This window comes from Lethenteron reissneri, unplaced genomic scaffold (assembly GCF_015708825.2).
Source record: "Lethenteron reissneri isolate LAM-NWPU_2019-01 unplaced genomic scaffold, ASM1570882v1 scaffold_1402, whole genome shotgun sequence".
Taxonomy (NCBI): domain Eukaryota; kingdom Metazoa; phylum Chordata; class Hyperoartia; order Petromyzontiformes; family Petromyzontidae; genus Lethenteron; species Lethenteron reissneri.
In genome coordinates, this window is record NW_026891116.1 from 135,837 (window position 1) to 149,430 (window position 13,594).

Here is a 13,594-nt window from a genome sequence, read left to right on the forward strand (position 1 = left end):
GCGTGACGCTTCCACACGCGTGGGTCACATGACATGTGAAGTACGCGGCCGGAGGAGGAGGGTGGACGTCCTCCCCGGCGACGATCGCCGAGGGTGGCGGCGGCGGCACCGCGGGTGAGCCACCGAGTCGGGGCACCGCGGGTGAGCGACCGAGGCGGGTGAGCGACCTCGCACGGGATCCGGGTCGGGCTGCGGCCACAGCCGCCACCACCGGCAACGTCGACGTCGCTCTCATCGGCTCACTTGTTTTCCCTCAACGTCAGCGTACCTGCACGTTGGGAGAGTAGCACGTGTAGATGTGTGTGCAGTGTGTGTAGTGTACGTAGCGTGCGTGTGTGTGGTGTGTGTGTAGTGTGTGTATGTGTGTGTGTAGTGTATGTAGCGTGTGTGTGTGTGTGGTGTGTGTGTAGTGTGTGTAGCGTGTGTATGTGTGTGTGTAGTGTATGTAGCGTGTGTGTGGTGTGTGTGTAGTGTATGTAGCGTGTGTGTGGTGTGTGTGTAGTGTATGTAGCGTGTGTAGTGTATGTAGTGTGTGTATGTAGTGCGTAGCGTGTGTGTGTGGTGTGTATGTAGTATATGTAGTGCGTAGCGTGCGTGCGTACCTGCACGTTGGGAGAGCAGCGTTTGCCGTTGGAGTGACGCGTATGAGAAGTTGTTTCCCCAGCATCCGCACCACTCGGCATGCCCTACACACTTGTTGTACTCCTTAAGCACCTGCACGGGTAGGAGGCGAGGGGTAGGGGGTCAGAGTTTTCAAGCAGGCCTAGAGTTAGGGTTATATGGTGTTCAAGGTAGCATTCAGAGTCGGGGTTACGGTCAGGGTTCGATCTCGAACCTGTCGACGCCTGCTGTGTATTTGGAGTTTGCGGTGTCTCTCTCTCGCGTGGATTTTTTCCCTGGGTCCTCCACATTTAGATTTGACTTTGCGCGTTTATAGATAATTTGGCTGCTGCTATGAATGTCCACGTGACAAGCCACTCCGTTGAGCCGTCACTTGTATAAAGGCTCAGTGGGACTTACCCGGTGAAATAGAAAATAAGCAATGTTGTGCGATCTGTTTCCCTTTCCACAACCTGGCACACCTGTTGTGTTGAGGTGCGGTTCGCTGTCGTGACGCTCTGACTCTGTGCCCTGACTGGACATCTGTGAGAAAGAGCTTCATAGCTCATCGGATTCCTCCTCCAGTTAGAAACACACATCCTCATTCTGTTCAAGATCCTGAAAAAGAGCCATATCGCTCCGTGGGCCTTACCTGGTTAAAAAAAAAGTTTGAATTACGAGTTACCCAATCGGAACCTCATTTGCCAGTAAAAAATATGATAATTGGTTGTTTACCCTTCCATCCGGCAACAAAACTGACGAAAAAAAAGGTGTCAGTTTTGTTGACAGATAGAAGGGTAAAAAAAACAATGATCGAATTACGAGTTGTTAAGATTGTTGGGCGCACTTCCACGTCAGAACAAACAAACAAGTATAACCTGTAAAAACAAAGTTTTTCACTATAAATCCTTTATATGCGTGGCGGCTAGAGTCCTCTCGTCCTCTGGCTTGAGATGGCTGCCACCTATGGGTCAGATGATTGCATTGCACCATTAAGCAATTGGTAATTAAATATCATATTTTTGTCCTAAAAAGTGTAAAATTTTGGAAAAAAAATTTCACGAACATTAATTGTCACGCGCAACGAGTCTGTGTGCAAAATGTCAGCTCGATTGGATCACGGGAAGTGGGTTAAAAAACGACTGAAAGATTTGCACGGTCGTAAGCGCGCAAGCGAACTTAATATAAAGGATTTAAAAACGGTGCGACGGGAAAAGGGTGGATCGGCACCTTTTTCTGCAGAGCACAGTGGAAGATGAAGATGAACGTGCCCTGGAAGGAGTTGAAGATGGTGAAGAGGTAGGCCATGACCAGAGTGGCCTTGTCGACGAGGAGGAACCCGAAGGCCCAGGTGACGCCCAGGAGGCAAAGCAGCGCCACCACGCCCAGCGCACAGGACCTGCGCGCACGGGAGGGGGAAACAATAACCACGATCACGACTTCGAGATGTGAAGCTTTCGTGACTGCAAGGATTCATATTCTTAGGTGTTTTCGGTAAAGTCACGTAGGTAAAAAATTATAATTAATAAAAATAAAATAAAAATCACGACGTTTCGGAGGCAACACAAGCTTCCGTCTTCAGGTGGAACCGTCACAGCCCGACAGCTGTATCAAGTAATATTAATTTAACATTTTTACCTACGTGACTTTACCGAAAAAACCTAAGAATATGACGATAACGACGGCGGCAAAAGTCAGTGCCGTGATAAGTATTTGCCGTCTGCGTGCGTTGTGGTTCTAGTTCAAGTTCATGTAATAGGTGTAGCCCTGTGAGCCATTCGGCTCTTGAATCGGGTGCAACCGCAACAAACAAAAAACATGAACAAGAAACATCTTAAAGTGAATATGTGACTAAGTGCAAACAGAAAATGCGAGCGATTTTTGTACGTTGAACTTCTTTCGCGCCCTACGTAGCCGACCGTGCTAATCGGAGGTGTGCGATTGGTCGGGACGAGCCTGTCTAGGCGGGGGCTCCCCCCGCAACGGCGTGCGTGCGGTGTAACGGTGTCCCCACGTGGAACAGGGGTGGGTAGTGGGTGTTTTTGGTTGTTGTTGCAAGTAGCCATAACAATTCGAAGAGAAATTGGATACAAATTGAAGAATCTCCCTCTACCCCCGAAAGCTCATCTCCCTCGGCTTCTACGCAAGAGGTTGGTGGGTGGTTCAATCCCGGACCGCGACGACCTGCTGCCTGTTGTGTATATCTGGAGTCTGCGTGTGTTCTCACGCTGTCCTCTCTCTCTCTCCCCATGGCGGTCGCGTGGATTACTCTCCTCCGGGATCCTCCGCCACATTTAAAAAATACACGACGTGTCCCCCACACACCCCCCCCCCCTCATCGGAATGGAATCGGAAGAAAAAAACCGGATGACGTTACGCCTACGTACGTCACCGGAAGAGGAATGGTGCAAAGGGCGATCGTCACACGATGGGCCAGAGCGAACCTCTGGTCCGCGAGAGCTGGATTGAGCTCATCAAAGCGAAAACCCCAATTTGAAATGACGGTCGCATTTTTGTGCAGGAGTCATTGGCGACCAGGGTTCAATCGCGGGTGTCTGGGGACCAGTTGGTGGAACGAAAAGGCGAGGGAGGGCCCTATTGTGAAAAGTGGTCTGGCTGGCGGGGAAACTGCCAGCTTCACCCACCGTGTGTCTCGGCTGAGCCTCACGGGAAATGCGGTCGCTTCAAGTGATGAACCCCCCCCCAACCCCAACCCCCCCCCCCCCTAGCCACACCCCCCCCCACACCCGGCGGCCACCCCACTCACTTGATGTTCTCGAGCGTGAGTGGCGCCGAATGCTGCACCATCTTGTACACAGTCATCAGCAGGAACACGGAGTTCACCTGTGACAACACACGCGCACCACGCGTACACACGAGTCAACGAGTCCACAAGACGTTTCTTTTAGGGTTAGATTACGTGAACTATTTTTCGTGGCGATCAAACATGGCCGCGGCCGATTTCCCCTTCCGCGCCTTTTTTTTTGTAAGCGCCAAATTTCCTGTCGTTTGTTTGCAAACAACAGCGACCCACGTGTGGCCACTTGCTCAGTCAGTCTCGCTTAGTAAGATATTAATTTTGTGAGTGTAGTCATACCCCTCCCCCCTCATTCAAGCCGTAATTTAGAGAGCGAAAGCGCTGAGTACGTAAATCGCTAACATAAGAACCCGTTATTCTCTTCTCGCATCATTCATACGATGATGCGGTGAAGTAAACGTTCATACGATATTACGGTGAATGCTTCCAAAAACAATACTGTACCCAAATATTACTGTTAACTTACTTTCAATGTAAACATGAATTGCTCGTACGAATATTCTCTCTCTCTCTCTCAGAATCGACCGACTGATGTAGCAGACGAAACAATCATCTGGTTGAACGATTCTAAACCTTGACGCGGCAATGTTAGTTTACTCTGTTTTTCAAGGTCTTCTCAGTGTTATTCAATGTTGTTACATTTAGTTTACTATTACACTCTGAATTCTATGGCATAATTAACTATTTTTGTGCTTAAAGATCTTTAAAAAAAACTATATTTATATACAGTTTGTAGGAGTCTGGAACGGATTAATCGTATTTACATACAATCCAATAGGGAAGTTAGGTTCAAGTCACGACCAAACCGGGTTGCGACCAAAGTTATGGAATGAATTATGGTCGTGACCAGAGGTTCTACTGTACGGTGGAAAAGAAGTTCAACACACGTACGTATATACTGGCGTCGGTGTGGCAATCAGAGGTGCTTGCCTGCAATTTGGACTTTAGAACTGGACGGGCTTTTGTCACGAGACGATTTCGGGAATTCACGCCCAATACGAACGTGGGAATCGCATCAGATTCAGCACGGGACCTCTCGCAGATGCGTACGTCGAGCAGCAGACACAGCGACACGTCTCGCTGGCGGGAGAACGACGCCGCACCTCCCGTCCCCCGGCACAACGCGCACGCACGGTACTCACGAGGATGATGGTGGCCACGGGCGCAAGGAAACTCCAGATGAAATGATTGTCAGTCCTGAGCCAACAGCTGCAAGAGAGGACAAACGATCGCCCGGTTAGCCTGACAGGCCGGGATCGCGCATTCACGTGTCTGGTTTCACTCGCCAGCATCTGGTAACATTTGCCACCGTTCAGTAGCGCTTGAGGCCCCTTCTGGTAACATTGGGGGAGATTTGTGACATTTGTTGTATGTGAGGACATTCCCTACATCTGGTGAGACCGGGCGCCAGCCGGCAACACCGTGCTCCGGTTAGTAAGCCCAGGTGTCAGGTGTCAACACCAGGTGTGAACCGGCAACACCGAGCTCTGGTTAACAAGCCCCGGGCGTCAGGTGTCAACACCAGGTGTGAACCGGCAACGCCGAGCTCCGGTTAGCAAGCCCCGGGTGTCAGGTGTCAACACCAGGTGTGAACTGGCAACACCGAGCTCCGGTTAGCAAGCCCCGGGCGCCAGGTGTCAACACCAGGTATGAACCGGCAACACCGAGATCCGGTTAGCAAGCCCGGGGCGCCAGGTGTCAACACCAGGTGTGAATTGGCAACACCGAGCTCCGGTTAGCAAGCCCCGGGCGCCAGGTGTCAACACCAGGTATGAACCGGCAACACCGAGATCCGGTTAGCAAGCCCGAGGCGCCAGGTGTCAACACCAGGTGTGAACTGGCAACACCGAGCTCCGGTTAGCAAGCCCCGGGCGCCAGGTGTCAACACCAGGTGTGAACTGGCAACACTGAGCTCCAGTTAGCAAGCCCCGGGTGTCAGGTGTCAACACCAGGTGTGAACTGGCAACACTGAGCTCCGGTTAGCAAGCCCCGGGTGTCAGGTGTCAACACCAGGTGTGAACCGGCAACGCCGAGCTCCGGTTAGCAAGCCCCGGGCGCCAGCGGGCGGCGAAGAGGGTTGACGGGAGGGCGCGGTGACTGACGCGCGCTCGGTGCCGTAGCCCGTGTAGTCGACGGCGAGGGAGGCGGCGACGAGGGCGAGCGGCAGGCCGTAGCCCAGCAGGTAGAAGCACTTGCGGCGCGAGCGGCGCCCCTCGAACACCTCCACCAGCATGAGGTAGAGCTGCAGCCCCTCCAGGAACATCCACGCAAACGCCGCCAGGAACAGCAGGTGCAGCAGCGCCGCCAGCACGGAGCACGCCACCTGTGGAGTTGGCGTTACGCAGAATGTGAGTCTTTGTTCGGACGTGGAGGGAGAAATCCGATGAGCCAAGAAGCTGTTTGATGACAGATGTCCACCGGTCGGGGGGTCACGGGGGTCAGCGAAACAACACGAGGCATGTGAGTGGGTGGGTACGTGAGCGAGTGGGTGGGTTAGCGTGTGAGTGGGTGGGTTAGCGTGTGAGTGGGTGGGTTAGCGTGTGAGTGAGTGGGTGGCTGCGTGAGTGCGTGAGCGGATGAAAGAGCGCCAGTGCGAGAAGACGGGTGGTTGAGCGGGCGAGACACACGGAGACAGAAAGAGGTAGATCGAGTGGGTGAGAGAACGGGCGAGTGGGCGGGCGAGCGGGTGGGCGCACCGTGTACTGAGTCTTGTTGATGCCCACAAGGAACAGCAGCTGGGCAAGCAGCAGGCTGAGGCACAGGTTCTTGTGGACGGTGTTGCGGTCACTCTGGAGGCCGCTGAAGAAGCAGAAGGTGAAGGTGGCCACGGCGAGGCACACGAGCGACACCAGCACGCCCGCCCACGTGATCACCAGCAGCAGCAGCTCGTGGGCGCGGTGCCCGTACTGGCGGCACGGGACGCAGGCACGGGACGCAGGCACGGGACACACGGGGGAGGCGTGAGGGCGCGTGGGCAGGTGTACGCACGCATCAGGGACTTCTTTCGCCAAGTGCGAAGCCGACCGTGCTCACGGGAGGTGCGGGGGAAGGACAGCAAACTAAACGTGAACAGGTTCTTAAAGACAGTTGTCAATTGAGATTTAGATCTAAAAAGGTGGACAAGTGACAAAGACAAAGATCCCCCCCTCCGTATAGACCTTAACAGACTGTACTCATTTAAGGCTGAGTTGACCTAGGGGAGGCCCGGGACCGGTTTAGATAATCGTCACTGGTGTTAGCCGTGAGCGGGAATCGAACCCGGGTCGCCAGGTACATAGCGCAGCGCGCTAACCGCTACACTACCGCTCCCCATTACATTCACACACGCACTCACACACACTCACACGCACTCACACACTCACACGCACTCACACACACGCACTCACACACACACACGCACACGCACACACACGCACTCACACACTCACACGCACTCACACACACACACGCACGCACTCACACACACATACACACGCACTCGCACACACGCACACACACACACACAAGATACTAAGATTACCCGTGTAGCCTTAGCAGACTGGCGGGGCAAGTGCTGTTAGCGAGTAGCACCTATGAAGGCTGGCACAGCACACGAGGGGGTGGGTGGCCAGCACCACGCCCGGCTGCCTTTGTCTCCCAAGTGGCACGATGTTGACACACCGCAACAGTCACTCACTTGAGGCCGAATCGATTGAGATAATTAGTTGGTGGTCGTGAGTAGCGCAGCGCCCTAACCGCTGGGCCACCGCTCCCCCACAACATAAACATTACCACTATCAAATCAACATCGCCACTAGGGAGACAAAGGGCGTGGTGTTGGCCACCCACCCCCTCGTGTGCCGTGCTGGCCTTAATAGGTGCTGGCTAACAGCACTTGCCCCTACAGTCTGTTACAGGCAACACGGGGGATCTTTGTTTTGTGTGGGCGGGTGTCAACACCACCTCATCCAAACTTGACCACCACCAACATCACCACCATCACCTCCAATCACCAACCTCACCACACTCACCACCACCTCTTTACCACCAACATCACCATCATCACCTCCAATCACCACCCTCACCACACTCACCACCACCACCTCATCCAAACTTGACCACCACCAACATCACCACCATCACCTCCCGAATCTCCCCGCACCTCCACGTCGCTCCTCGCCATGAGCACAGCGAAGTTGTTGAGGTGGCTGCAGGAGCAGGTGGTGTGCGTGCTGTCGGTGTGCGTGCTGTCGGTGTGCGTGCTGTCGGTGTGCGTGCTGTCGGTGTGCGTGCTGTCGGTGTGCGTGCTGTCGGTGTGCGTGCTGTCGGTGTGCGTGCTGTCGGTATACGTGCTGTCGGTGTGCGTGCTGTCGCAGCCGTAGCTCCACCAGTCGCCCCTCGTGGTGTGAGATGAGCAGTTCCAGAAGCAGCAGCTGCGGCTGAAGTGGTCAGACGTCTGGGGGGGGGGGGGTACGGGGAGGAGGAGGACGGTGACCATTTCGTCATTCAAGCACGGTGTGGATGCTGGGGATATTGGCCTTGCTGAGGACTTCTGTGTCAGGGATTCTGTCTTGCCACTTGATCCTCAGCAGTTTCCTCAGACAGCTCAAGTGGAGATGATTCAATTTCTTGGCATGGCGCTGGTAGACTGTCCAGGCTTCGCACCCATACAGAAGAGTTGGTAAGACAACAGCCCGGTAGACCTTCAGTTTTGTCTCCTGCTTGATGCCAGCCCTTTCCCATACCGTGTCACGTAGACGCCCAAAGGCTGCACTGGCCTTGACAATCCTGATGTTAACTTCATCATCTGTGTTCACAGCGCGAGACAGAGTACTACCAAGGTAAGTAAACTTGTCAACGGCTGAAAGCTTTTGCCCATTCACAAACATGGCGGGCTCAGTGTAGGGTTTCCCAGGAGCAGGTTGGTACAGGACTTCAGTCTTTCGGTAAAGTCACGTATAAAGATAAAACAATAAATTAAATAAGATGAGCGACAGCCGGGTGAAGGCGATGATGGACGAGGCGGGCGAGGAGTGCCGCGCAGACGGAGCGGACGAGACGAGTTGACGTGCGTGGGCGAGGTGGGGTTGCGGGCATTGCGACGATTCGATTAATATCTCACACGGGGGAAGGGAGAAGGAGGGAGGCAGGGGGGTGATGGCTTACCCATTGCGCGATTTGGTTCACCCAGGTGGAAGTGCAGTTGCTTAAATCGGGACCTCGTGCAGACCAGGCTCCTGTGATGGCATCGCAGGTGTAGAGCGCCGTGCCTGATGCGTGCGCACACAAAGACAAAGATCCCCCGTGTGGACAGACGTTGCTGGGCCAAGTGCTGTTAGCGAGCGCCTATGAGAGACGGCGCGGCACGCGATGGGGTAGGTGGCCATCCACCACGGCCGGCCGCCTTCGTGTCTTCGGCGATGTTGTTTACGAAGCGCACCGTGTTACTATTAAGCTGCTAAACACAAACATTAGTTTAGCGGGTGCCCACTGAGCTGTGTAGCTCTTTGTCCAGAAGTAACCTGGTAACAAGTGATAGCTCAACGAAGTGGATTATCGCGCGGAAATCCATAGCGGCGGCCAAACACTCTAAACGCGTAGCGGCGTCGATTCTAAATGTGGAGGGAAAAACCGGAGGACCCGGAGAAAAATCCACGCGACCACGGGGAGTGAAACATGCAAGCGTCAAATCCACGCGCGCCAGGGTTGGGATCGAACCCATGACTACCAGGCGAGGTAGTGAACGTCTAGACCACGGGAGCGGCGGCACAGCGGTTAGCGCGCCGTGTCAGCCTTGATAAGCGCTCGCCAAAGGCGGCCTGCTTGAAGCCGTTTGTGCAAAAGAGCTCCGTGGCCCATCGGATTTTCTCCGGGATGAACAGAGACTCCCGATTTCGAAAGATGATTCTGCGTGGCAATCGGTTATCACGCACGCGCAGCGATCATCTGGTCCGGAGTGATATATAAACTGGCAATGGGTGACTACCAACCTTCACCAATGTCCACTGACCAGCGTGGTGAAGTATGGTCAAACCAACAAAGTGTGTCGGTCATGGGAGTTGTTCATCCAGCAGTGGATTGAGAAAGGCCTGTACATTATTATTATTATTATAGCTACGATATGATACAATGACACGTAGCAGGCTTTCGCGACCCATATTCATACACGTTGACAAAAAATAAATAGTTCACTACTTTAGCCCACCGGTGTGTTGAAGAGTGAATCCACAACATTTACAATTGAGTAGCACGACGTTTCGCTGGTAATTACATCATCCAGCAGAATTGTGAAGCCCTCCACTTGACTTAAATAGAGTAGCAGCAGCAGGATGACGTCATCATTTAACCCATTCAGGTGCAGTGATTTGAGGCGGAGGGGGGGGTTATTGTAATTATATACTAGATGAGTAATCAGTCAATTGTTATGATTCCTCTATAAGGAGTTGTAATGTGTATTGTTTAATAACTGAACCAAATCACCATACCCAATCAGGTACAGAAATAAGTGGTGGCGGAGGTGGGGGAGGGTGTTATTGTAATTATATACTACGTTAGTAATCTGTTAATTAGTAAATTACTAACAGAAGTTGCATATCGGATTAATTGTTTATGTGGCAGATGCTATACTGGACAGACGGGACGAAACATCAGCGTAAGACTAAAAGAACACAAAATAAATCACCACCTTTGTCTCCCCAGTGGCGATGTTCACACACCACACATGTTCAATCTTAATTTTGGAGCTAATTTTGGAAAGAACCAAAGAATACCACACATGTTACTCGTTTGAGGCCGAGTCGACCTAGGGGAGGCCCAGGACCGGTTAAAATAATCGTCACAGGTGGTGGCAGAGTAGGAATCGAACTCGGGTCACCGGGTTCGTAGCGCAGCGCGCTAACCACTACACTACCGCTCCACACACACACACACGCGCTTGCTGCAGACACACACAACTTTGCGTACGGCAGTAAACGACTCAAATATTAAACCAATGCTGCGCGAAGAACGCCTTAGACCTGCAACACATTTGTGTTTTACTTTCCCCGCGGAGGATTGGGGGGGGGGGTGCGTGACATGAGCAGGCACACTGCGTGACGCTTCCACATACGGGTCACATGACAGAGATGTGACGTCACAGCTCAATTGCCGTGCAAAATCTCTGCATTATTGCGCCCCCCCCCCTCACCAAAAAAAATACAAAAGTCTATTTTTATCATTTGTTCATGGTGTACAGTCTGGAATGTACCCACATGGCAAATTTCAAGTTTGTTGCATGTCGGGAAGTACGCTAAACTTTTGAACAGACACACATATTCACAAATTTCCCTTTTATATATAGATTACAATTACAATTCCTTATAGGGGGAAACACATACTAATTAACTGATTACTAACGTAGTATATCATTACAATAACCCCTCCCCCACCTCCGCCACCTCTGATTTCTGCACCTGATTGGGTACGGTGATTGGGTCTAGTTATTAAATAATACACATGTAGGGTCTTCCTCCTGGAGACACCGGGTATTTAGATTCACACGGAGACCAGGTCTTTGCTCAGGGCTGCTCGCCGTTTATTTTCTTCCTCTCTCCACACTTCCACCCGACGCGACCCCACGTGAGCTCCCGTCCACGCCTCCCTCCTTCCTCCCTCTCTCCCGAAGCTACTTTTTCTCAACCATCCTGAACACCTCCTCTGTCGGCCAGGGTCTCTGGGGAGGTCTGGACCACGTACCCAAAGCAGCCATACACATACACACACGCTCACACGCTCAGACACTCAAACACCTTCGCACTTTCACCTCCACTCTCCCTCACACACTGTGAGGAGCACCCCCACGCACTTCACTTGTGCTCATCAAAGACAAAGATCCCCCGTAAAGCCTTCAACACACTGTTGGGGCAAGTGCTGTTAGCGAGCAGCACCTATGATGGCCGGCGCAGCGTACGAGGGGGTGCTGTGGCCAACACCACCACGCCCGGATCTTTCACGCTCACACCTTCACCCACTCACACACGCACACACTCCCACTCTCCTCTCCCCCCCTCTCTCTCCTCCTCTCTCTCCTCGCCTCCCGCTCTCTCCCCGGCTCTTCGTTTTCCGTCCCTCTTCCCGTGCTCGCCCCTCGTTGGGTCTCCGCGGTGCTCCACTACATCACCCCCCCCCCCGTGAAGAAAAATCAGCCGTCCCGGCTGCCAACGTGATGTCAGAGAAGAGGGGGAGAAAAAAAAATGAAATAACATTTTTCGAGCGACCCCTACGACCAGCAGCCAACAACACAACAAGCAGAACAATAACGCGGAGCACAAGAAGGTAGGATAACCACAAGGGACCAGATGGCCCGTGCAGAGGCCCCCCACTCCATGACCCGTCGTGCGGAGGGTGCAGGAAGGGTGCTCAACAGAACAAGCCACTCCTGGGCCTCGTCCCCGAGGCTGGTCCGCCTCCTGGAGTCGGAGCCTGGTCCTGCGGTGGCGTTTCGGTGCGGCGAGACCGCTCCCCCCTGGGTAGGGGCGCAGGCGTGTCCGTGGGGACTAGGTGCTGTGATCCTGCGATCCTGCGGGTGGAGCACGGAGAAGATGCACCCTGACGCACTGCCTCACGACACCCGCGACCCGGCTCGTCGGACACATCAGGGGATGATTCAGCGGAACAAGGCACGTATCTCATCAGATCTCTTTTGCCGGTGTAGAGGAGTAATATCGGGATGTGACGTCGTGCGCGCTGGGCGGTGCGATGACGCCATGTCTCCTCGTGGTACTTAAGGGGGACCCCGTGGGAGCCCGGGATGGAGAGAGGTTGAAGAGACAGCCGGGGGAAGCGCTCAGGGAGTCTGGAGAGAAGGCGGCTCAAGTTGTGGAAGGTGCTGCTCTCCCCGGTCGGTCGGTGTTGGCTGATCCCCCGATCCGACTCGAGGCAGAGAGCCCAAGAGCTATCCGAGCTAGGGACAGACGGACCCAGTGTAGGGCACCTACCCCTGGTGGAAGTTATCAACAACCCCTATTAATAAACCGGCAGAAGCCCTTACAAGAAGACCTGCCTCCGTGTCGTCATTTGCACCTCAACACCAGAACCAAAATATAGTAACAGGGTTTTCCCCCCTTTTTTTCTGGCAACAAAACTGAAACCTTTTTACGAGGAATCATGTCCGCATTAACCGCAAGACTTGTGGTAAAAATGCAACAAAAAACACACTGATAATATATGCATTGTCCTTGAAACTGACTGGTCCACACCAGAGACGGCTTGGTGTGGACCAATCAGTTTCAAGAACAATGCATATATTATCAGTGTGTTTTTTGCTTGCATTTTGAACACCAGTATTGTGGTTAATGCGGACATGATTCCTTGCAAAAAGGTTTCAGTCTTGTAGCCAGAAAAAATCCTATTATCAAGGCACATACCTCTTCAACCGAGAGGGCTGCACAATCCGACGGCGCTGGCCGAATCAGATGCGCACGCACTACGGTCTCCAGACCTCGAAAACCTCCACTGGACCCTGCCATGGCCGATATAGTTTACGGGACGTCCCCAGGGGCACCTGCGGGCAATGCAGCCAGGCCTTATCACCGATTTAAGAGCCGAATGGCTCACAGGGCTATACCTAATAAATGAACTTTGAACTTTGAACCTTGAACCAACCTCCGGACCCCCGGGGCACCGTCAGCCTCTCACTTGCTGCTTGCCGGCTGGCGAATTACTTTCCGGGGCCTCCCGCAACCTGTCGAGACGCAACCCACATGGGGGCAGGCATCGCGGATCCTTCACCGGATGAGCCAAAGCCAGAGGTCGCAACCGGGTACCCGACACCCTACCCGATACCCGGCTACCCGTACCCAACTGGGTACGGGTACCCATTTGCGACCCTGGTGCGGCCGGGTACGGGTACGTGTAAGGAATCAAAACCCGTTTGCGACCTCTGGCCAAAGCCCAATTGGACGTGCATCGGGGACTCCAGTTCCCTCCCGTACGTAAAAAAAAGGGGGAGAATCCCGTGGAGGTACGAGGTGCCAACCGGTACGCCGTGAAGATCCCTGGGACGTGCAGGTCCCAATCAGACTGGGACGTGTCCACCTGGTGACATAGCATAGACGTAAGGGTGTGATGCAATCGCTCTACCATCCCATTAGTTTGAGGGTGGTAGGGTGACGTCCTGATTTCCCCCGTGCCCAGAAGGTGGCAGACCTCCTTGAGCAA

The 13,594-nt window shown here is 53.5% G+C and overlaps 1 protein-coding gene across 1 annotated transcript in view; it reads right to left on the reverse strand.

Moving 5' to 3' along the window:
* Nucleotides 1–239: 239 nt before the first annotated feature.
* Nucleotides 240–13,594, reverse strand: part of LOC133362208 (adhesion G protein-coupled receptor L3-like) — a 30,523-nt gene continuing 17,168 nt past the window's right edge. The window contains exons 9-18 of the mRNA XM_061581148.1: nucleotides 8,564–8,667; nucleotides 7,747–7,853; nucleotides 7,560–7,629; nucleotides 6,115–6,324; nucleotides 5,521–5,741; nucleotides 4,561–4,627; nucleotides 3,368–3,444; nucleotides 1,831–1,999; nucleotides 603–714; nucleotides 240–268 (exon numbers count right to left, since the gene is read on the reverse strand). Of these exons, the coding sequence (XP_061437132.1) occupies nucleotides 240–268; nucleotides 603–714; nucleotides 1,831–1,999; nucleotides 3,368–3,444; nucleotides 4,561–4,627; nucleotides 5,521–5,741; nucleotides 6,115–6,324; nucleotides 7,560–7,629; nucleotides 7,747–7,853; nucleotides 8,564–8,667 (1,166 nt within the window). The remainder of the gene's footprint in view (nucleotides 269–602; nucleotides 715–1,830; nucleotides 2,000–3,367; nucleotides 3,445–4,560; nucleotides 4,628–5,520; nucleotides 5,742–6,114; nucleotides 6,325–7,559; nucleotides 7,630–7,746; nucleotides 7,854–8,563; nucleotides 8,668–13,594) is intronic.